This window comes from Ceratina calcarata, unplaced genomic scaffold (genome assembly GCF_001652005.2).
Source record: "Ceratina calcarata isolate Rehan_Ccalc_2016 unplaced genomic scaffold, ASM165200v1 scaffold44, whole genome shotgun sequence".
Classification (NCBI taxonomy): domain Eukaryota; kingdom Metazoa; phylum Arthropoda; class Insecta; order Hymenoptera; family Apidae; genus Ceratina; species Ceratina calcarata.
In genome coordinates, this window is record NW_017167821.1 from 967,366 (window position 1) to 990,074 (window position 22,709).

General features: G+C 36.9%; 7 protein-coding genes across 17 annotated transcripts in view; all 7 read right to left on the minus strand.

The window, feature by feature from the left end:
• LOC108627089 (odorant receptor 13a-like) overlaps nt 1-1,937 on the minus strand; it is a 7,780-nt gene extending 5,843 nt beyond the window's left edge. For 2 of the 6 annotated variants that reach the window (XM_026815342.1, XM_026815341.1), the window contains exons 1-4: nt 1,162-1,937; nt 844-960; nt 661-778; nt 265-523 (exon numbers count right to left, since the gene is read on the minus strand). In XM_026815342.1, coding sequence (XP_026671143.1) covers nt 265-523; nt 661-778; nt 844-960; nt 1,162-1,311 — 644 coding nt within the window. In that variant the 5' untranslated portion in view covers nt 1,312-1,937. The other 4 variants (XM_026815344.1, XM_026815345.1, XM_026815343.1 and 1 more) reach the window with 4 other exon arrangements.
• A 90-nt stretch (nt 1,938-2,027) lies between these two features.
• LOC108627090 (uncharacterized) lies at nt 2,028-4,754 on the minus strand. Of its 2 annotated transcripts, none has more exons than XM_018028142.2 (9): nt 4,167-4,754; nt 3,855-3,971; nt 3,671-3,770; nt 3,301-3,559; nt 2,867-2,980; nt 2,687-2,777; nt 2,493-2,626; nt 2,264-2,396; nt 2,028-2,187 (listed from the first exon to the last, which is right to left on the minus strand). In XM_018028142.2, exons 1-9 carry the CDS (start codon nt 4,314-4,316, stop codon nt 2,146-2,148), a joined length of 1,140 nt encoding a protein of 379 aa, XP_017883631.2. In that variant the 5' UTR covers nt 4,317-4,754; the 3' UTR covers nt 2,028-2,145. The 2 variants fall into 2 exon arrangements, with proteins under 2 accessions (XP_017883631.2, XP_026671149.1); XM_026815348.1 differs by having other exon boundaries at nt 3,671-3,788.
• An 87-nt stretch (nt 4,755-4,841) lies between these two features.
• LOC113464609 (uncharacterized) lies at nt 4,842-6,603 on the minus strand. The gene is made up of 3 exons (XM_026815328.1): nt 6,578-6,603; nt 6,213-6,519; nt 4,842-5,631 (listed from the first exon to the last, which is right to left on the minus strand). Exons 1-3 carry the CDS (start codon nt 6,601-6,603, stop codon nt 5,356-5,358), a joined length of 609 nt encoding a protein of 202 aa, XP_026671129.1. The 3' UTR covers nt 4,842-5,355.
• Nucleotides 6,415-11,794, minus strand: LOC108627091 (odorant receptor 13a-like). 4 transcript variants are annotated; one of them, XR_003389464.1, is made up of 10 exons: nt 11,513-11,794; nt 11,165-11,281; nt 10,982-11,099; nt 10,543-10,804; nt 10,360-10,476; nt 9,948-10,038; nt 9,742-9,875; nt 9,480-9,612; nt 8,448-9,396; nt 6,415-6,788 (listed from the first exon to the last, which is right to left on the minus strand). XR_003389464.1 is itself a non-coding variant. In XM_018028143.2 (9 exons), the coding sequence occupies exons 1-9, from the start codon at nt 11,663-11,665 to the stop codon at nt 9,349-9,351; spliced, it is 1,173 nt and encodes a 390-aa protein (XP_017883632.2). In that variant the 5' UTR covers nt 11,666-11,794; the 3' UTR covers nt 6,811-9,348. The 4 variants fall into 4 exon arrangements, 1 of the variants encoding a protein (XP_017883632.2); XR_003389463.1 differs by lacking the exon at nt 6,415-6,788 and adding an exon at nt 6,811-8,106; XR_003389462.1 differs by lacking the exon at nt 6,415-6,788 and adding an exon at nt 6,811-7,283 and having other exon boundaries at nt 7,395-9,396.
• Nucleotides 11,795-12,390: 596 nt separating this feature from the next.
• On the minus strand, nt 12,391-20,034 carry LOC108627092 (uncharacterized). 2 transcript variants are annotated; one of them, XM_026815338.1, is made up of 8 exons: nt 19,852-20,034; nt 19,587-19,703; nt 14,475-14,592; nt 14,105-14,363; nt 13,474-13,590; nt 13,293-13,383; nt 13,099-13,232; nt 12,391-12,968 (listed from the first exon to the last, which is right to left on the minus strand). In XM_026815338.1, exons 1-8 carry the CDS (start codon nt 19,999-20,001, stop codon nt 12,785-12,787), a joined length of 1,170 nt encoding a protein of 389 aa, XP_026671139.1. In that variant the 5' UTR covers nt 20,002-20,034; the 3' UTR covers nt 12,391-12,784. The 2 variants fall into 2 exon arrangements, with proteins under 2 accessions (XP_026671139.1, XP_026671138.1); XM_026815337.1 differs by lacking the exons at nt 19,587-19,703; nt 19,852-20,034 and adding exons at nt 14,660-14,776; nt 14,923-15,177.
• LOC108627093 (odorant receptor 13a-like) lies at nt 15,870-22,127 on the minus strand. Its single transcript, XM_026815340.1, has 9 exons — nt 21,945-22,127; nt 21,680-21,796; nt 21,495-21,612; nt 21,126-21,384; nt 16,967-17,083; nt 16,786-16,876; nt 16,592-16,725; nt 16,329-16,461; nt 15,870-16,258 (listed from the first exon to the last, which is right to left on the minus strand). Exons 1-9 carry the CDS (start codon nt 22,092-22,094, stop codon nt 16,217-16,219), a joined length of 1,161 nt encoding a protein of 386 aa, XP_026671141.1. The 5' UTR covers nt 22,095-22,127; the 3' UTR covers nt 15,870-16,216.
• Nucleotides 17,273-18,388, minus strand: LOC113464612 (uncharacterized). Its single transcript, XM_026815357.1, has 3 exons — nt 17,779-18,388; nt 17,516-17,632; nt 17,273-17,448 (listed from the first exon to the last, which is right to left on the minus strand). Exons 1-3 carry the CDS (start codon nt 17,926-17,928, stop codon nt 17,296-17,298), a joined length of 420 nt encoding a protein of 139 aa, XP_026671158.1. The 5' UTR covers nt 17,929-18,388; the 3' UTR covers nt 17,273-17,295.
• Nucleotides 22,128-22,709: the final 582 nt, after the last annotated feature.

Genomic DNA, 22,709 nt, shown 5'->3' on the forward strand with positions numbered 1-22,709 from the left:
CGCGAAGGGCATTCAGTCACTCGTGTGAATTTGTCGCCCTCGCTTCGCTCGGGGTGCCAGTGCTAGAATGCCCTATTTTGCGCCCTAGGTACACAATGTACTATTTTGTTTCTTTGAAACAGTCAATGTATGGTTCAGCAAGTAAGTTCGGTCTATTGAATTCGTCTCGGCAGTTTCACTGCATCGATTAAACATTCGCTTCTTTACTGGCCGTGTCAAGCATAATGAAGCTATGAAAAGATAAATATTAGTTATGTCCTGTACCCAGTCACAGCCAGTAATCCGCACGCGTGTTGCACGACGATTGTGAAACTCGAATCGCAAGCCATGTTCACGATGGCCACAAATATTATTCCCAAGCTGCCGTGCAGTTGGATGAGGTAAAAAATTTCGTGCTCGTCAGCGAAATAGTAGCCCGGTATGACGAATATCATCGGCGTTGTATTAGAGTGTTGTAACCAGGCCAAAAGGCGCGTTGTCCATGGTAGTTGCAGGAACAGGATAGAGCAGAAAGTTACGTTCACTGTGTAAAATAATTCTTATGATCCACGTACAAATAATTGTACATCACGGGTGAATTAAGTTTTGCAAAAATTATGATTCAAGTATAATCCAAGGTATAAAATCGGAAAGTTTAAGCAATCGAATACGCGGACTGACCTATATAAAACATTGCAAGAATCGTGCCCCTTTTAGCATACTTCGACATAATAGCGATCTCGTCGTCCGATCGATCCATTGTCCAATCCCGGTACATACTTTTCAAAAGTAACTTGTACTGCAAAGTTTGTTAATATTATACAGAGGAATGTACGAATAGTTATAGACGGCGAATTCGCTCACCTTCGTCGCGTTCAGAACATAATTACCCTGTTTTAATGCGAACACCAGGCACGTGCCTATTAGAGGTAGATGGTCTATGAAAACATTTACAGTTTTAACATGTATGATTCTTGTTATCTGAAATTAATATTAAATCCTTACCTAGAAAATGACATCGCATCATCAGCATTATACAATGCTTACGCTATTATTCATATTTGTACTCTATTCTTAAGGAATGTACGTAACGCCGCACGTGCATGAAATATCAGAAAAAAAAAAACTGTCAGAGATAAAGAGAACGCGGAATTAAGTCGTTTTGATTAAATATACGCTTACTTGAACCAGTACACTTGTCACAATTTCACTGTACAAGATGATCCATAAAATGTACTTGACGAGCTTATTCTGATCAGGCCATATTCCTGCCAAACGCCCGAGCGTTTTTAAGATGCCCAAGTATCGTTTCTCGAAGGTGTCCTCGTCCATAATCGAACGCAGACTGCATCGTCTGAGTCGTTAGGGGGCACCGAGAAATGCATCCTTTCCTATTGGTTTACCGATTCTATAGACCGGTGCATGTATAATGTACTCTGTTGCAGCTTGAAACATTCACAATGAAACGTGTAAATATTCACTGTCAATATACGGAAACGGTAATGCATAACATTCTCCTAATGTGTCGTGCATTTTTTATAGTGATGCGTTTTTACCATATGTCCTTAACGCCTTCTGCTTTCTATTGATTATTTCATATCTCTTCGTATGATTTTAGTTTTGACGTTCAAGAGGGAAACTCTTACGTTTCATCTTACATACCATTATAAAACTAGATAAAGTATATGGAGTTATTGAAGTGCATATACACTTCCACTACGGTTTTTATAAATCAGTAGCATTACCCTACGACTTCTACAATTTGATTTCGAATTCTGCACACTTTTATGAGTAAGTACAAAAACGTATATTGAGTTCTTGAATAAATCTCTCAATCATTTAAACAATAAAAATATTCGAATTGAAATAGTTTGTTCATCATGCACATTATTGGTACGGTTAATAATAATATCTGGATGTTTCTTTCACGTTTGTTTAGTACCATCTAAAACTTTCTCTACACATAAATAATGTATTAACAGTTTATTTATCTACGAACAACTTTTCTACTTTCTTATTTTTAATGTCTGATAATTTTCTGTTAAATGTAAGCGCCATCAAAAACATTTTATTCGGCTCTTCTTCAGCTTACATTAATAAGTGACTATTTTTACTAACACACCGTATATTTACGGCATCAAAAAGATGTTGATGATCTCTATATATTTATCTTATAACTGTATAATACGAGACTGACGTCTTTATCACCTGTGAACAGCAACATTTATTTAGTATCTCCATGAGAAAATTATAATCTCCATCGTACGAAATCGTAGTAACATACCTCCGAGAAACTGGCCATATTCATGTTCATTAAACCACCAGCAGTCAAACGAGGAGGTTTCATCATTCTCTGTAACGCTAATACGTGCAGCAATTGTGTTTTGACGTTGGTATCGTACCATAATGCTTCGTATCTGATAGAATGTTCCATTTTCATTAATTAGGAGATTTCCACCGAAAATCAGATACAAAAATGACGTTCATATAATGATCATTTATGCCATACTTACATCTTATTGTAAAGATTGTCACAAACATTTTCCACGAACTGTCCCTGAATCGTCAGATAGAATAGGTGCATTAACTGCGCCAACAAAAAACTTACGTATTTGTAAAAATCCATGCAAACGTCCATAGTGGCCACCTAATTTCCGAACAATTTACGTTAACGGTTTAAAAGTATGTAGTTGTTGGATAATCTTACTTTCACCAATGTAATACTAAAGCAGCAAACCACCATGCCGATGCATAAGAAGAGATATGTAGCATGTGTAGCTTCTATTTCCTGAACGTATCTGTTAAACACACTTTTCATATATCCGAAAAATTGTCAAGGAGAAACAGAGATCTCGAAAATAATTAAAATTAAGATTGTAATACTGACTCTATAGCTCGCTGGTGAGCTAGAATGGAAAAGCGTATTCTTTCATTCTGTTTCGTTCGTTGTTCGGAGTTTTTAGCGTACGAATAGGGTTCGATCGCGTGTTTGAATCTGTATCTGAAAACATTCGAAAGCATGCAATCTCTGACCCAGAAGTGAACAATACTTTGTAATAAATCGATTTTAACACAATTTTATCCTGGGTGAATTTTTGATTTTTCGAACAATCAGTAATTAGATGTGTGAAATACTTGTAAATTTATTATATTCTTATTGAACCTTTGTAGTTTATCTCATTAATTAAGCAGTACCTTCGTACTTACTGATACTATCATGCATAATAAAATTTTAAAATAGAAATAAAGTAGGACTTGAATCGGTATGGATACACGAGGATTTGGATAAAGAACGTACTACGTATTGTTCATTCCCTTTACCCAGTTACAGCCAGTAAACCGCACGCGTGTTGTACTACGATCGTAAAACTCGAATCGCACCCCAGGTAGACGATAGTGACAAATATTATCCCCAAGCTGCCGTGCAGTTGGATGAAGTAATAAATTTCGTGCTCGTCAACGAAATAGTAGCCCGGTATGACGAATATCATCGGCGTTGTGTTAAAATGCTGTAACCGAGCCAACAGGCGCGTTGTCCATGGAAGTTGCAAGAATAGGATAGAGCAGATGAGTACGTTCACTGTATACAATCATTCTTATGATTCATATTCAAATAATTGATTATTAGGAATCCTGTGCCACAAAGTATTTATTTAACGAGTTGACGAAATCTTATTTTAAATCGTCTTACCTATGTAGAACATTGCAAGTTGGTAACCCCTTTTCGCATATTTTGTCATAATAGCGATCTCGTCATCTGATCGATCCATGGCCCAGTCTCGGTACATACCCTTCAAAAGTGACTTGTACTGCAATGTTCTTCTAATAATACACGAAAATTGGTAGGATATATGTTGACATCCAAGTATACTCACTTTAGTCGCGTTGAGAATATAATTTCCCTGTTTTAATACTAAAATTATGCAAGCTCCTATTAGAGGTAAATGGTCTATGAAAACATATACACTTCTGATATGCATAATTCTTGTTATCTGAAATTAATATTTAACCCTTATGTAACAAATAGCGCTAGTGTTATACAGTGTTTCAATTGTTTTCTACATTTCTACTTTACTTTTAATAATGTATCTATACTATGTACATAACACAATGTGCGTATCAATGATTAAAAAAAAGATGTGTCAAAGATAAAAAGAACGGGGAACGATATTGTTATATACACTTACTTGAACGAACACACTTGTCAGCATTTCAACAGCCGTGATGACCCACACAATGCACTTGATGCACATGCTTTGATCGGGCCATATTCCGGCTAATTTAAGAAACCACTTCGTAATCCGTAGGTATCGTCTCTCGAACGTATCTTCGTCCATAATTGACTACAGACTGTGTGTGCCATTAGGGTGACATCGAGAAATGCATCCGTATCTATTGCTTTACCGATCTATAGACTTATGCATATACAATGTACTATTGCAGCTTAAGACGTTTACAATGACAAGTGTGTAAATGCGATAACGGAAATGCATAACATTTTCGTAATGTGTCGTGCATTTTTTATATTGATGTGTTCGCACCATATGTCCTTAACACCCTCTGCATTCTATCGATTTCCTCATCTTTACTCGTACGATTTTAGTTTTGTCATCCAAGAGGAAAACTTACATTTCGCCTTACATCCCGTTATCAAGTCACATAATATACATGGAGTTAGTGAACTGCATATACACTTCCATTACATTAAGTACAAAAAGTACAAAAATACAGTAAGTACAAAAATTATATTTGAATCTTGAAATCTCTCAAATCATTTGAACGATAAAAATATTCGAATTCAAATAATTTGTTCATCATGCAAATTATTGGTACGGTTAATAATTGCATCCGGATGTTCCTTTTATATTTATTTACTACTGTCTAAAATTTACTCTAGACGTAAATAATGGATTAAGAGTTTATTTATATAGAAACAATTTTTGTACATTCTTAATTGTAATCGCCGATGGGGCGTTGTTACAAAAATAGTTTATTTAACTATTCTGCAGCTATAATATAAATACATGACAATTCTCACGAGCATGTCGTACATTTATGGCATCAAAGGAATGTTCATTTTCGTTATACACATTTATCTTAGTACTGTATAATACGAGTTTGATGTCTTTATCACCTATAAATAATATTTATTTAGTAAAGTCATTAGGAAAATTGTAATATTCATTGTAGGCGACGGCTTGCTATGGTCACTGTACTATTTTTTTAAGTTTGGATACAACAAATCAATGTTTGGATACAATAGAGAATCGCATCTTATTTCCACCCAGCTATATTAGAATAATCGACGCAGATATTGAATTAGTTTGGATACACGACGTTTGCATAAAGAAGATTCTATCGTATTGTTCATTCCTTTTACACAGTTACAATCAGTAATCCGCAGATGTGTTGTGGTACAATCGTAAGACTCGAATCACAGCCTATGTGACTGTGTGTGCCACAAATATTATTCCCAAGCTGCCGTGTAAGTAGTTGGATGAGGTAAAAAATTTCGTGCTCGTTAACGAAATAATAGCCTGGTATGATGAATATCATCGGCGTTGTGTTAAAGTGCTGTAACCGAGCCAACAGGCGCGTTGTCCATGGAAGTTGTAAGAATAGGATAGAGCAGATGAGTACGTTCACTGCATACAATCATTCTTATGATTCATATTCAAATAATTGGTTATTAGGAATCCGGTGCCACAAAGTATTTATTTAACGAGTTGACGAAATCGTATTTTAAATCGTCTTACCTGTGTAGAATATTTCAAGCTAGTAACCCCTGTTCGCATATTTTGTCATAATAGTGATCTCCTCGTCAGATTGATCCATTGCCTAGTCTCGATACATACCCTTCAAAAGTGGCTTGTACTGTAATGTTCTTTTAGTAATACTTACACGAAGGTTGGTAGGATAGATGTTGACATCCAAGTCTACTCGCTTGAGTCGCGTTGAGAATGTAATTACACTGTTTTAATATTAACATTATGCTCACGGCTATTAGAGGTAAATGGTCTATTTCAAACATTTACACATTTGATATGCATTATTCTTGTTAGTTGAAACTAATATTAAACACTTACTTAAAAAGTAGTGGTAACATACAGTGCTATAGCGCTAGCATTCGCTAACGGTATACAGTGTTTCAAATAGTTTTTACACACTTCTACTCTACGTTTGATAATATATGTATCTATATACGTAACGCAATGTGCGTATCAATCGTTAAAAAAAGATCTTTCAATGATAAAATGACGTTGTTCCACATAATACACGCTTACTTGAACAAATACACTTGACAGCATTTCAACAGCCGTGATGACCCATGCAAAGCACTTGATGCACGTATTTTGATCGGGCCATATTTCAGTCAATTTGTGAAACCATTTCGTGATCCTTAGGTATCGTCTCTCGAACGTATTCTCATCCACGGTTGAGGGCAGACTGTCGCTCGAGCCGTAAGAGCTACACCAAGAAATGCATGTTGTCGGTTTACTGATTCTATACACCGGTACATATACATAAGGTAATATTGTGCTTTAAAACATTCATGACGTAATTTGAGAAAATTCACTCGCTACGGTTATGCTAATACATAGTGTATCCTAATGCGTAATGCATTCTTTATGGTAATGTGTCGTGCATTCTTTATATTAATGCATGTAGACCATATCTCCTTAAAGACAATCTTACTTTTTTCCATCGATTACAGTTTTGGGACTCCAGAAGAATTCTGTTTCCCTAGATTCCTTTTGTTATACATAGAGTTCGATAAAATATATGAAATTAATAAAGTGCGCTCATACCTTATTCTACTGTTTGAGAAAATTGTAATATTCATTGTAGGCGACGGCTTGCTATGGTCACTGTACTATTTTTTTAAGTTTGGATACAACAAATCAATGTATGGGTAAAATAGAGAATCGCATCTTATTTCCACCCAGCTATATTAGAATAATCGACGCAGATATTGAATTAGTTTGGATACACGACGTTTGCATAAAGAAGATTCTATCGTATTGTTCATTCCTTTTACACAGTTACAATCAGTAATCCGCAGATGTGTTGTGGTACAATCGTAAGACTCGAATCACAGCCTATGTGACTGTGTGTGCCACAAATATTATTCCCAAGCTGCCGTGTAAGTAGTTGGATGAGGTAAAAAATTTCGTGCTCGTTAACGAAATAATAGCCTGGTATGATGAATATCATCGGCGTTGTGTTAAAGTGCTGTAACCGAGCCAACAGGCGCGTTGTCCATGGAAGTTGTAAGAATAGGATAGAGCAGATGAGTACGTTCACTGCATACAATCATTCTTATGATTCATATTCAAATAATTGGTTATTAGGAATCCGGTGCCACAAAGTATTTATTTAACGAGTTGACGAAATCGTATTTTAAATCGTCTTACCTGTGTAGAATATTTCAAGCTAGTAACCCCTGTTCGCATATTTTGTCATAATAGTGATCTCCTCGTCAGATTGATCCATTGCCTAGTCTCGATACATACCCTTCAAAAGTGGCTTGTACTGTAATGTTCTTTTAGTAATACTTACACGAAGGTTGGTAGGATAGATGTTGACATCCAAGTCTACTCGCTTGAGTCGCGTTGAGAATGTAATTACACTGTTTTAATATTAACATTATGCTCACGGCTATTAGAGGTAAATGGTCTATTTCAAACATTTACACATTTGATATGCATTATTCTTGTTAGTTGAAACTAATATTAAACACTTACTTAAAAAGTAGTGGTAACATACAGTGCTATAGCGCTAGCATTCGCTAACGGTATACAGTGTTTCAAATAGTTTTTACACACTTCTACTCTACGTTTGATAATATATGTATCTATATACGTAACGCAATGTGCGTATCAATCGTTAAAAAAAGATCTTTCAATGATAAAATGACGTTGTTCCACATAATACACGCTTACTTGAACAAATACACTTGACAGCATTTCAACAGCCGTGATGACCCATGCAAAGCACTTGATGCACGTATTTTGATCGGGCCATATTTCAGTCAATTTGTGAAACCATTTCGTGATCCTTAGGTATCGTCTCTCGAACGTATTCTCATCCACGGTTGAGGGCAGACTGTCGCTCGAGCCGTAAGAGCTACACCAAGAAATGCATGTTGTCGGTTTACTGATTCTATACACCGGTACATATACATAAGGTAATATTGTGCTTTAAAACATTCATGACGTAATTTGAGAAAATTCACTCGCTACGGTTATGCTAATACATAGTGTATCCTAATGCGTAATGCATTCTTTATGGTAATGTGTCGTGCATTCTTTATATTAATGCATGTAGACCATATCTCCTTAAAGACAATCTTACTTTTTTCCATCGATTACAGTTTTGGGACTCCAGAAGAATTCTGTTTCCCTAGATTCCTTTTGTTATACATAGAGTTCGATAAAATATATGAAATTAATAAAGTGCGCTCATACCTTATTCTACTGTTTGTGAAATAATAGGATTTAACATTTTGCTGTCCGGTCTCTGTCAGAGTATGGCAGTAGGACTTAACTGAGGTTGAGGGTACAGTGACAATGGGTGGTGTACTTCAGTAGGTACTGTGGCGTGATTTATCACCGTGGAGCGGTTATCTCTGCCCCTAAAGTGCGTAAAGAGCATTCCCCAGCTCTCTTAAAAAAAAAATATATCCGGATAAAACATATACGATCTCCACCCGCCAACTCGCTGGCCACTCGCGCGTGCCGAGGATGTCATCTCTGGAAACGATGACCTCGTATGCGTTGTGACAATGCGATCGGACTCCCGTATGTTTCACAGGGCCGTTATCAAGGTTGTTCCATTGCTCGTCCACACAGATGCCGATGCACACGGTTCTTCATAAAATTCTTCACGAATTCACTACGACGTTGTCATGGCGGGCGGCCTATTACAACTGAGCCGATGAATGGCTTACCGCGCGACGGATATCATCTGACGCGCGTCCCCACTATGACGTCTCCTAGCACACCATGTGTAGCGTTGTCGTTCCCACCGTAAAGAAATTTCGACCTGACCTTATCACCTGACACCGAACACGACATTCGTTCACGTATCGGTCAGTCTCTCCGAATGGTTTCCGTAACCGTTTCGTTGGCCCCTGTAGTTTTGCATTTACATCTATTTTGTCTTACAATTAGACACTCGGTAACGTTTCAAGTTGGAAACGCCCGTGCATCTAAACCAAATATTAATTAAGTATGTATTTAGTATATAAAGTTGTAACAATAGTACTAAACATATTTGCGATATTAATAGTTATATTTTAGTTTGTGTATTCTGTTGGTCAATGGTCCATCAAGTTTCTGGTTGCGCCGCTAACATGGTTGATCCTGTTTAGGTGCTTTGCAACACCGTGAAGTACGAAACCGATGTTTTTAAGATCTGAAAATCGTGATATCGTTTGAACGAGGTATTTTCGAAGTAACAGGAGACTATTTTGGAAGCAGCAGTTACAGATGTGTCACCTCCGAGAAACTTTGTAAATTTAGTACAATGAGTCCACCGGCTGTTAATTTAGGAGGGCTCAAGCAACTTCTTAATGTCAGTACGAACAATGATTGTACTTTTTTGTCGCTTTCATACCACTCTGCTTCGTATCTGAAAACGATGGTAAATTCGAACCTCCATGCCTGGGATTAATTTTTGTTTAACTTGCAAATTCGTGGCACAGTCGTATTGGACTTATTATCAGAATTTATTTGTATCTTGGAATTATTCGTCACTCACATCGTGTCTGAGAATTCGTTTACTGAATCCACTACGCATTGTCCTTGCATCGACATGTAGAATATGTGCATTAGTTGGATCAAGAGGAAGGTACAATCCTTGAAAAATTCGGGGCCAACTTCCATGTTGGATATCTGTTTTTGCAGTACAATTCGTGCAACGATGATGACTCCTGTGGAACGATTTTGTAGACGGAAAATGCTTACCTTCACTAAAGTGACGCTGAAGGCCATCATCACGAAACCAATCAAAATGAAGAGGTACTCGACGTGGGCCTCTTGGAGCGTACGCAAATATCTGTTTCGAAACCATTGAAATGAGATCGACAAATCTCCGTTAATGAAGCCAATTAATATAATTATTGCGTACAATTACGCCTGTTGATAAATGTCACAAGTTTTCAAACATTATTTCTACTTATTACTATGTACACAGTCTCTTTCTATAAGCAATACAATGATATGTAGAATTGTGTCCGATAATTTGAATGAAACGATTTATTGTCATCCGGGCATAACGCGTTGAGGAGGCCAAGATTTTACGAGAATACTTTTACGCTTTTCATAAAAATGATAAAGTGAAAACTATTCAAAATGATAAATGAATTATAATACTTACTCTAAAGCATACTGGTGTCCTTCAATTGCCAAACGTATTTTTTTGTACTGCCGATCGTGGAGGTACTCCTTTTCGTAGAAGCTCTCCGGTTCTGCAACCGCCGCCTTGAAACGGTGTCTGCGAATTCGAATTCTCTGATCCATGTCCCATGCATTCACCAAAAACGATTTTCTCAAATCTTACCCGGCGACGGCTAGGAGCCCGCAACCGTGTTGCACGAAGTACGCGTAACTCGTGTCGCACGCTACGTACACGTAGAAAACCATCGCGATTACTAGTATCATGTGTATGGTTATCGGTATGTAATACTTCTCTTCATCGAGGGCGAAGTAAGCCGGGTAAACGTAGCCTAATTCGCGGGACTCGTTTTTCGGCATGAAGATGTCCAGGATGCGCGGTGTCAGCGGAGTTTGAATAAACAGTGCGTAGCAGCAATAGCAATTAACTGTAAATGGATTACAGTACATCGTGAAACTGAATTAAAACTAATTTACGATATTAATTCAACATCTTAATCGCAGGATCGTTCAAACACGGTTTGATCAAATTTTTCTTGCGTGTTATTTTTGTTCAGTTTTGTGACCACGAAAAATATGAACGGTTGGTAGGATTCGCTGCTTACATAAGTAAAACTGAGTATAAAAGACACCCCTTCCTGCGTACTTCTCCAAGATGTCGAACTCGGCCTGCGGCCTCTTGGTACTGAAGTCTCTTCTGATGCAGTCGAGAAACATTTTGTACTGTAATTCGATCAGCCACGTAGATTTAATTATTCGAAAGATTTGGAATGGGAAGGACACATTACCTCTCTGCTGCGGACTGTGTAGAGGCCGTATTTCAGCATCATCACGCACGCCGCGCCGAAGTAAGATAATTGTTCCAACATGACATCGATACTGAACAAAATGTATACCCTTGCAATCTACAATTTGTGTTTCGTTAAATTTGAATACAACTGTTATAGTACACTCTATTCTATTTATAATAATGCAAAACCTCTGCATGTGATTAACAAAATAATCAGTTATTTAACTACGTATGAATTAAATGATATCAATCTGATAACGATTACATGAAGAGTGAGTTGTCCGTAGAAACATCATCCTATTATTAACAGAATAAATGATGTAATGATCATGACTCGTTTACATACCATACTGCCGGCACATGCTATAAAGCTAAGGTACGTGTATACTTGTATACAGATTTTTGAACAATGACTCTGCTCTGGCCAAATACTGGTTAGTATGGCGCAAGTTTTAATGACCGACATATACTTGTTCTCCAACGTCACTGAATCCATCATGAAAATGAATTGTGGTCGAGATTTAGACCGAAGAGTGAAGGATGACTGGTGCACTTGGAAATCACTACAGCCTACTTGCTCTATTCTCTATAAAGAATTCACATGTTCCAATAACTCGCATAATAGAAACATGAGCAGCCACTGGAGTTCCACGGTGAGGACGAAACGAGTTAATTACTAATTCACATATTTTACGCGGACACCTGTTCTATAGTTCAGATGTCCGTTTCCCGAGCAGCATGCTTTCGTAAGAAAATATTAATTGCTCGTACATGGAAGAAGTACCATCGATAGTTAGTGAATAAAACTATGTAATTATCGTTAAGAATTAACACGTACTGCTCAATACAAAGTATCTGATACTGAGGTAGGCCGGTAGGAAAAAGCCATCCTGCTAGTTAAACGTGTCGTGTCAATCATTCGTTACGTTTTCCCAGAGCGAACATCTGTCGTTCATTCTTTTGTAATATATAACAAAATTATTTGCATTGTTCGTGATTTTGGAGGAGTACTCATTAACTTTATTCACCTACATATCTCTTCAAGAGGAAATGGGTAAAAGGACGGAGTCTGAGACTGGATTAAATCTGTAAGATTCATTTGATCTGTAACTTGATGTGATCGGTTTTTTGCATGTACGTACATATATATCTACCTTTGAAGACAAGGGGTAAAAGGATAAATTAAATCTATAAGCTTCATGAATAAATAGTTCATCATTCGTTTATATATTTATTGATGAAAAAGTGCTGATAACATATTTAAGACAATATATTCTCACAATCCGTATTGCTCTAGGTATGTAATTACAACGAAATTCATAAATACCGAATAATGTGTGTAAAGCACGATAACAATAATTACGCACATGTTTGCTACCATTTAAAAATTTCTGTAGGCTAGAAGAATTACCTTTGTAATTGTTTACGAACATTAATTTGTTGTTAATTTAAACACTATGAAAAGCGTTTCATTGGCCTGTCCTTCAACGATAATGTAAATGTATCATCATTCTGACTTATGGAGCATCAGAATTTCGATCATTTTATTTTACACATTTATCTCAGTACTGTATAATATGAAACAGATGCCTTTATCACCTGTAAACAGTAATCTCTATTAAATATAGGAAAACACAATCCACTTCGTACAGACAGTATCACATTTTACTTCCGAAAAGCTTTGCATATTCATATTTAGCAATCCACCGGCTGTCAAACGAATTGGTTTTAACATTCTCCGTAACGCTAAAACATACAGTAATTGTGTTTTCGCGTTTGCGTTGTACCACAATCCTTTGTAGCTGAAAATATCGTTGCTGTTACATTGGACATGTTTCACATCAAATTGTCACGTAAAGAAACTTCATTGAGAACGATGTATACACGTCTGGACTGTATTTGCTCGTTAATACGTGTTTACGTGGTACTCACATGCTATTGTAAAGATTGTCACAACCATTTTCCACGAACTGGCCTTGAATCGTTAGGTAAAATAGATGCATTAACTGCGCGATCAAAAAGCTGCATACTTTGTAAAACTCCACGTTAACGTCCATAGTGACCACCTAATTTCCGAAGAGTTTACGTGAAACGTGGAAACATGTGGAATTGCTGGGTGATCTTACCTGTACTAATGTAACACTAAAGCAGCAAACCACTAGGCCTATGCATAAGAAAAGATATGTAGCATGTGTATTTTCTATTTCCTCGACATACCTATTAAATTCGTTTTTTACGTATCAGATAAATTGTTGAGAGAAAACAAAGAGGACAAAATGAATTGAAAAATTAGATTGTGACACTGACTTTATAGCTCGCTGTTGTGCTTGTATGGAAAAGTGTACTCTTTCAATACGTGTCATCTGTTTCTCCGAGTTTTTAGCAGCGTTGGATGAAGAGGGCTCGATGTGTTTGAACCGATATCTGAAAGCATGGGTGTGCAATAGAAAGCTATAACGCCAGCAGTACACTCTCGCCAAATATCTCGGCGAGACGTTTACCGAGTCGAGTGCTACCCGCTTGCCTCGCCTCGGTTTGGTTCGGCCTGATTCGAGTCTTGAAGTTCTTGCACTTTTGTGACATGGGTGTCATTCTTGAATTTGCTGCTCGCTCTCGCGGTTTGTGATGAAAAAACCATCAGTTCGAATCCGAGGACTGATGAGGTGAGACGAGAATACGCGAGGCGAACGCGATGTATGTACACGCTCGACTGCTCTCGCCTTGTCTTCACAAGGCTGCCAGCAGCATGATTTAGTTGACAGACTTGTTTCATGCGAGTATTGGAGTATTAAATATAATACGAGTGTATTATATTATTGTAATTTTAAGCTGGGAACATTGTCTCTTACCATAATAATTTCTGATACGTGAATCAGGTGTTCATTATCACTCGACAGACATAATAAAACTAATAGATTTCAAGATTTGTGTTTCTTACCCAGCTACAGCCAATAATGCGCAAGCGTGTTGTACGATGATCGTGAAAATCGTGTCGCAAGCTCCGTACACAATGAGCACAGATATTATAGCCAGGCTGCCATGCAATTGAGCAACGTAAAAAATGTCGGCTTCGTCGACAAAATAGTAGGTCGGTACAATATATATCATCGGCGTCGTGTTATAAGATTTCAGCTTTGCTATGAGACGCACTGTCCATGGTACTTGCAGGAACAGGATAGTGCAGACAACTGCGTTCGCTGCGAATTAATTCACATAAGTCACTTTCAAATAATCGGACATACAGAGTCGATCATTTTGTCATAAGTTATTAAATCAGCAAGCTCGAGCAGTTCTTTCTTCAATCTGACCTAAATAAAACATCGTAAGCAAAGCACCCCTTTTCACATATTTCGTCATAATGGCGATTTCGTGGTCTGATCGATTATCAGTCCAGTCCTGATACATGCCCTTTAAGAGCCACTTGAACTACAATATTTGCATGATTATAGAAATAAAACGTGTATGTAATCGTAAACGACAAACGTTTACTTACCTCTGCTGCATTGAGAACATAATTTCCATGTTTAGTGAAAAATATAAAACTTGCGCCTAGTAGGGGCACATCGTCTAAGAAAGCGCTTACAGTCTTTTCGTACACGATTTTTGTTATCTGAAATCAATATTAAATGCAGAAGTACTCATGGTCAGTTATAAAGCTTATGTTATGATATTCACTATTATTAGCTCTTCTGTATTTCATTTCGACGCATAATAGGTCAGAAATTGAGAGTAATCTCCCTTATCATTGATGCTCACCTGAACAATTGTAATTGACACCATTTCGAGATAAAGGAGGAACCACGCTATGCACTTTACACATTTATTTTGATCAGGCCATATCCCTGCCCATTGGCCGAACCGTTTAGTAACTCTCAAGTATCGTTTCTCGAATGTGACGAAGTCCATAATACAAATAAATGCGATCTATGTCGGTTGAAACATTAGGGGTGAACTGTCAAAAATGTCTCTTTTATCGGTTTAACTATAGGAGAACACGACATTCGGGCTATATGTGAGCATGCAATATGTATCTTCTGGGTCGAGAGTGAATTTTAATAATGCTGGTGCACTTGGAAATTACTACATCCTGCTTCCTCTATACTCTATAAAGAATTCACATATTCCAGTAATTCGCATAATAGAAACATAAGCAGCCACTGGGATTCCACGGTGAGGGCGAAACGAGTGAATTACTAATTCATGTATTTTACACGGACACCTTGTCTGCAGTTCAGATGTTCGTTTCTAGAGAAGCATGCTTTCGTAAGCAACTATCAATTTCTTGAATATGGAAAAAGAACCATCGATAGTTACTGAATGGAACTATGTACTTATCGTTAAATAGTTAACGCGTACTGCTCAATTTGATGTATCTGATACTGAGGTAGTCGGTAGGAAAAAGCCATCCTGCTAGTTAAACGTGTCGTGTGAATTATTCGTTACGTTCTCGCAGGGTGAACATCTGTCGTTCATTCTTTTGTAATATATAACTAAATTATTTGCATGGTTAACTTTATCCACGTACATATCTCTTCAAAAGGAAATGGGTAAAAGGACGGAGTCTGAAACTGGATTAAATCTGTAAGATTCATTTGATCTGTAACTTGATGTGATCGGTTTTGTGCATGTACGTACATATGTATCTACCTTGGAAGACTAGGGGTAAAAAGATAAATTAAATCTATAAGTTTCATGAACAAATAGTTCACCATTCGTTTATATATTTATTGATGAAAAAGTGCTGATAACATATTTAAGACAATATATTCTCACAATCCGTATTGCTCTAGGTATGTAATTACAACGAAATTCATAAATACCGAATAATGTGTGTAAAGCACGATAACAATAATTACGCACATGTTTGCTACCATTTAAAAATTTCTGTAGGCTAGAAGAATTACCTTTGTAATTGTTTACGAACATTAATTTGTTGTTAATTTAAACACTATGAAAAGCGTTTCATTGGCCTGTCCTTCAACGATAATGTAAATGTATCATCATTCTGACTTATGGAGCATCAGAATTTCGATCATTTTATTTTACACATTTATCTCAGTACTGTATAATATGAAACAGATGCCTTTATCACCTGTAAACAGTAATCTCTATTAAATATAGGAAAACACAATCCACTTCGTACAGACAGTATCACATTTTACTTCTGAAAAGCTTTGCATATTCATATTTAGCAATCCACCGGCTGTCAAACGAATTGGTTTTAACATTCTCCGTAACGCTAAAACATACAGTAATTGTGTTTTCGCGTTTGCGTTGTACCATAATCCTTCGTAGCTGAAAATTTCGAGGCTGTTAAATCGGACATGTCTGACTTCACATTGTCACGTAAAGAAACTTCATTGAGGACGATGTATACAAGTCTGAACTGTATTTGCTCGTTAATTCGTATTTACGTGGTACTCACATGTTAATGTGAAGATTCTCACAAACATTTTCCACGAACTGGCCTTGAATCGTTAGGTAAAATAGATGCATTAACTGCACGAACAAAAAGCTGCATTCTTTGTAAAACTCCACGCTAACCTCCATACTAACCACCTAATTTCCGAAGACTTTACGTGAAACGTGGAAACATATGGAATTGCTGGGTGATCTTACCTGTACTAATGTAACAGTAAAGCAGCAAACCACTAGGCCCATGCATAAGAAAAGATAGGTAGCATGTACATTTTCTATTTCCTCGACATACCTATTAGATTCGTTTTTTATGTATCAGACAAATTGTCGATAGATGACAGAGAGGACAAAATTAATTGAAAAATTAGATTGTGACACTGACTTTATAGCTCGCTGGTGTGCTTGTATGGAAAAGTGTACTTTTTCAGTACGTGTTATCTGTTCCTCCGAATTTGTAGTAGCGTTGATTGAACCGGGCTCGATGTGTTTGAACCGATATCTGAAAGCATGGGTGTGCACTAGAAAGCTATAACGCTAGCAATACACTCTCGCCAAATATCTCGGCGAGACGTTTACCGGGGCGAGTGCTACCCGCTTGCCTCGCCTCAGTTTGGTTCTCCCTGACTCGAGTCTTGAAGTTATTGCACTTTTGTGACATGGGTGACAAATAATCGGAAATTCAGAGTCGATCATTTGTCATAAGGTATTAAATCAGCTAGCTCGAGCAATTGTTTCTTCAATCTCACCTAAATAAAACATCGTAAGCAAAGCACCCCTGTTCGCATATTTCGTCATAATAGCGATTTCGTGGTCTGATCGATTAACAGCCCAGTCCTGATACATACCCATTAAGAGCGACTTAAACTACAATATTTGCATGATTATAGAAATAAAACATGTATGTAATCGTAAACGACAACCGTTTACTCACCTCTGCTGCATTGAGAATATAATTACCGTGTTTAATGAATAATAAAATACTCGCGGCTAGTAGAGGCAAATCGTCTAAGAAAGCGTTTACAGTTTTTAAATGCACGATTTTTGTTATCTGAAATCAATATTAAATGCAGCAGTAGTCATGGTCAGTTATGAAGCTTATGTTATGTTATTCACTATTATTAGCTCTTCTGTATTTCATTTCAACGCATAATAGGTCGGAAATTGAGAGAAATCTCCCTCATCATTGATGCTCACTTGAACTACCGTGATCGACACCATTTCGATGTAAATAAAGATCCATGCTATGCACTTTTCACATTTATTTTGATCAGGCCATATCCCTGCCCAGTGGCTGAACCTTTTAGTGGCTCTCAAGTATCGTTTCTCGAATGTGACAAAGTCCATAGCACAAATGAATGCGATTTATGTCGGTTGAAACATTAGGGGTGAACTATCAGAAATGTCTCTTTTATCGCGTTTTAACTATGGGAGAGCACGACATTCGGGCTATATATGAGCATGCAATATGTATCTTGCGGATCGAGAGTGCATTTTAATAATGCACTAATCTTTAATAGCTTCACTCAAGAACGAACAATCTTCTATCATTATATAAATCGATACATACACTAATGCATTTCAAATCTATTACTCTGTCATTATAGCAATTCGAACTTTTCGAACACTTTATTTACCTCCGTACTGTGCGAGATGGTTTACAGTTTGAATATATATTTAGATATGAAACGCAAGTTATACTTGAGACTGATAATTGACAGTCTAGCCTAAAGTACTTTGTCTTAATCGTATATAGTAATGTTCGAGTTGATTGCTTAACTGTGTAATATGAAACTGAACTGAAATGAATGATCTGAAAGAAAGAAGTTTTCATCAACAACTGATACTAGCTGGTAATGTAAAAAATCGTTCTTCATCAGAATTTATTAAAACAATGAATTCGTTTGTATTTAACTTACATCGCGATGGAAATATCGTCTTGACGCGTTTATCACGAACTGGCCATGGACGGTTAAAACGAATACGTGAAACAGTTGGACGAGTAGAAACATGCAATATATTAGCCATTGCGAGTTATGATTGTTCACTGTCACCTGAAATCAAACAATCATATCACTATTTTCTTCCTGAATAGAGAATAATTCTATCATCTCTGCGACTGACTCAGCTTCGAAGCTGCACAGCTAAAATTGTAGACTTTCAACCAAAAAATTTGTACCTTTAACAACGACACGCTGACCGCTGTGATAAACATCCTCATTGAAATGAACAAATAAGTATGGTGACTGTTTTCGATTATCTGCACGTATCTATATCGATAGAATTAGAACGATCGAATTAGATATGCGATTCTGCAAAGGTTGATAACATGGAAATACCAACTTTATTGCGTGTTGATGGGCCTGAATTGAATGACACACGTTTTTATATATCATTTCCACTGACATTTCTATGTCTCCCTCGTCGGGAGAGGGTAAATTTTTGCACACGTTTCTGTCATATTCAAGCATATATGCTAATATAATATAGTAGTGTTCCTCTTCGTTGAAGGCGTAGTAAGCCGGATAGATGAACCCCACGCCACGCGACTCATTTCTCGGTGAGACGATGTCTAGGATGCGAGGTGTGACGGCCACAAGCGTGAATATTATGTAGCAAAAGCATCCGTTCGCTATTAGAAAAGAAAGACAAGTTTTAATAATTGTTCCGTACGGAACAGTTAAATCCATGGGAATTTCGTTGAAGAATTTATGACAAGTACTTGTGGACAAGGCTATTTTTAAATCGGAAATTCAGAGTCGATCATTTGTCATAAGGTATTAAATCAGCAAGCTCGAGCAGTTCTTTCTTCAATCTCACCTAAATAAAACATCGTAAGCAAAGCACCCCTTTTCACATATTTCGTCATAATGGCGATTTCGTGGTCTGATCGATTAACAGTCCAGTCTTGATACATGCCCTTTAAGAGCCACTTGAACTACAATATTTGCATGATTATAGAAATAAAACATGTATGTAATCGTAAACGACAAATATTTACTTACCTCTGTTGCATTGAGAATATAATTTCCATGTTTAATGAATAATGTAATATCCGCTGATAGTAGCGTGAGATTGTCTAAGAAAACGTCCATATTCTTAAAGTGCACGATTCTCGCTATCTGAAATCAGTATTAAATACAGAAGTATTCATGGTCAGTGTTATGAACCTTATGCTATGTTATTCACTATTATTAGCTCTTCTGTATTTCATTTCGACGCATAATAGGTCGGAAATTGAGAGAAATCTCCCTCATCATTGATGCTCACTTGAACTACCGTGATCGACACCATTTCGAGGTAAATAAGGATCCACGCTATGCACTTTCCACATTTATTTTGATCAGGCCATATCCCTGCCCAGTGGCTGAACCTTTTAGTGGCTCTCAAGTATCGTTTCTCGAATGTGACAAAGTCCATAACACAAATAAATGCGATTTATGTCGGTTGAAACATTAGGGGTGAACTATCAGAAATGTCTCTTTTATCGCGTTTTAACTATGGGAGAGCACGACATTCGGGCTATATGTATGTATATGAGCATGCAATATGTATCTTGCGGATCGAGAGTGCATTTTAATAATGCACTAATATTTAATAGCTTCACTCAAGAAGGAACAATCTTCTATCATTATATAAATCGATACATACACTAATGCATTTCAAATCTATTACTCTGTCATTATAGCAATTCGAACTTTTCGAACACTTTATTTACCTCCGTACTGTGCGAGATGGTTTACAGTTTGAATATATATTTAGATATGAAACGCAAGTTATACTTGAGACTGATAATTGACAGTCTAGCCTAAAGTACTTTGTCTTAATCGTATATAGTAATGTTCGAGTTGATTGCTTAACTGTGTAATATGAAACTGAACTGAAATGAATGATCAGAAAGAAAGAAGTTTTCATCAACAACTGATACTAGCTGGTAATGTAGTAAAAAATCGTTCTTCATCAGAATTTATTAAAACAATGAATTCGTTTGTATTTAACTTACATCGCGATGGAAATATCGTCTTGACGCGTTTATCACGAACTGGCCCTGGACGGTTAAAACGAATACGTGAAACAGTTGGACGAGTAGAAACATGCAGTATATTAGCCATTGCGAGTGATGATTGTTCACTGTCACCTGAAATCAAACAATCATATCACTATTTTCTTCCTGAATAGAGAATAATTCTATCATCTCTGCGACTGACTCAGCTTCGAAGCTGCACAGCTAAAAAATGTAGACTTTCAACCAAAAAATTTGTACCTTTAAGACGAGACGAGAATACGCGAGGCGAACGCGATGTAAGTACACGCTCGACTGTTCTCGCCTTTTCTTGACAAGGCTACCAGCATCATGATTTAGTTGACAGACTTGTTTCATGCGAGTATTGGAGTATTAAATATAATACGAGTGTATTATATTATTTTATGTTTAAGCTGGGAATATTGTCTCTTACCATAATAATTTCTGATACGTGAATCAGGTGTTCATTATCATTCGTCAGACATAATAAAACTAACAGATTTCAAGATTTGTTTCTTACCCAGCTACAGCCAATAATCCGCAAGCGTGTTGTACGATGATCGTGAAAATCGTGTCGCAAGCTCCGTACACGATGAGCACAGTTATTATAGCCAGGCTGCCATGCACTTGAGCAAAGTAAAAAATGTCGGCTTCGTCGACGAAATAGTAGCTCGGTACAATATATATCATCGGCGTCGTGTTATAAGATTTCAGCTTTGCTATGAGACGCACTGTCCATGGTACTTGCAGGAACAGGATAGTACAGACGACTGCGTTCGCTGCGGATTCATTCACATAAGTCACGTTCAAATAATCGGAAATTCAGAGTCGATCATTTGTCATAAGGTATTAAATCAGTAAGCTCGAGCAGTTCTTTCTTCAATCTCACCTAAATAAAACATCGTAAGCAAAGCACCCCTTTTCACATATTTCGTCATAATGGCGATTTCGTGGTCTGATCGATTAACAGTCCAGTCCTGATACATGCCCTTTAAGAGCCACTTGAACTACAATATTTGCATGATTATAGAAATAAAACATGTATCTAATCGTAAACGACAAATATTTACTTACCTCTGTTGCATTGAGAATATAATTTCCATGTTTAATGAATAATGTAATATCCGCTGATAGTAGCGTGAGATTGTCTAAGAAAACGTCCATATTCTTAAAGTGCACGATTCTCGCTATCTGAAATCAGTATTAAATACAGAAGTATTCATGGTCAGTGTTATGAACCTTATGCTATGTTATTCACTATTATTAGCTCTTCTGTATTTCATTTCGACGCATAATAGGTCGGAAATTGAGAGAAATCTCCCTCATCATTGATGCTCACTTGAACTACCGTGATCGACACCATTTCGAGGTAAATAAGGATCCACGCTATGCACTTTCCACATTTATTTTGATCAGGCCATATCCCTGCCCAGTGGCTGAACCTTTTAGTGGCTCTCAAGTATCGTTTCTCGAATGTGACAAAGTCCATAACACAAATAAATGCGATTTATGTCGGTTGAAACATTAGGGGTGAACTATCAGAAATGTCTCTTTTATCGCGTTTTAACTATGGGAGAGCACGACATTCGGGCTATATGTATGTATATGAGCATGCAATATGTATCTTGCGGATCGAGAGTGCATTTTAATAATGCACTAATATTTAATAGCTTCACTCAAGAAGGAACAATCTTCTATCATTATATAAATCGATACATACACTAATGCATTTCAAATCTATTACTCTGTCATTATAGCAATTCGAACTTTTCGAACACTTTATTTACCTCCGTACTGTGCGAGATGGTTTACAGTTTGAATATATATTTAGATATGAAACGCAAGTTATACTTGAGACTGATAATTGACAGTCTAGCCTAAAGTACTTTGTCTTAATCGTATATAGTAATGTTCGAGTTGATTGCTTAACTGTGTAATATGAAACTGAACTGAAATGAATGATCTGAAAGAAAGAAGTTTTCATCAACAACTGATACTAGCTGGTAATGTAAAAAATCGTTCTTCATCAGAATTTATTAAAACAATGAATTCGTTTGTATTTAACTTACATCGCGATGGAAATATCGTCTTGACGCGTTTATCA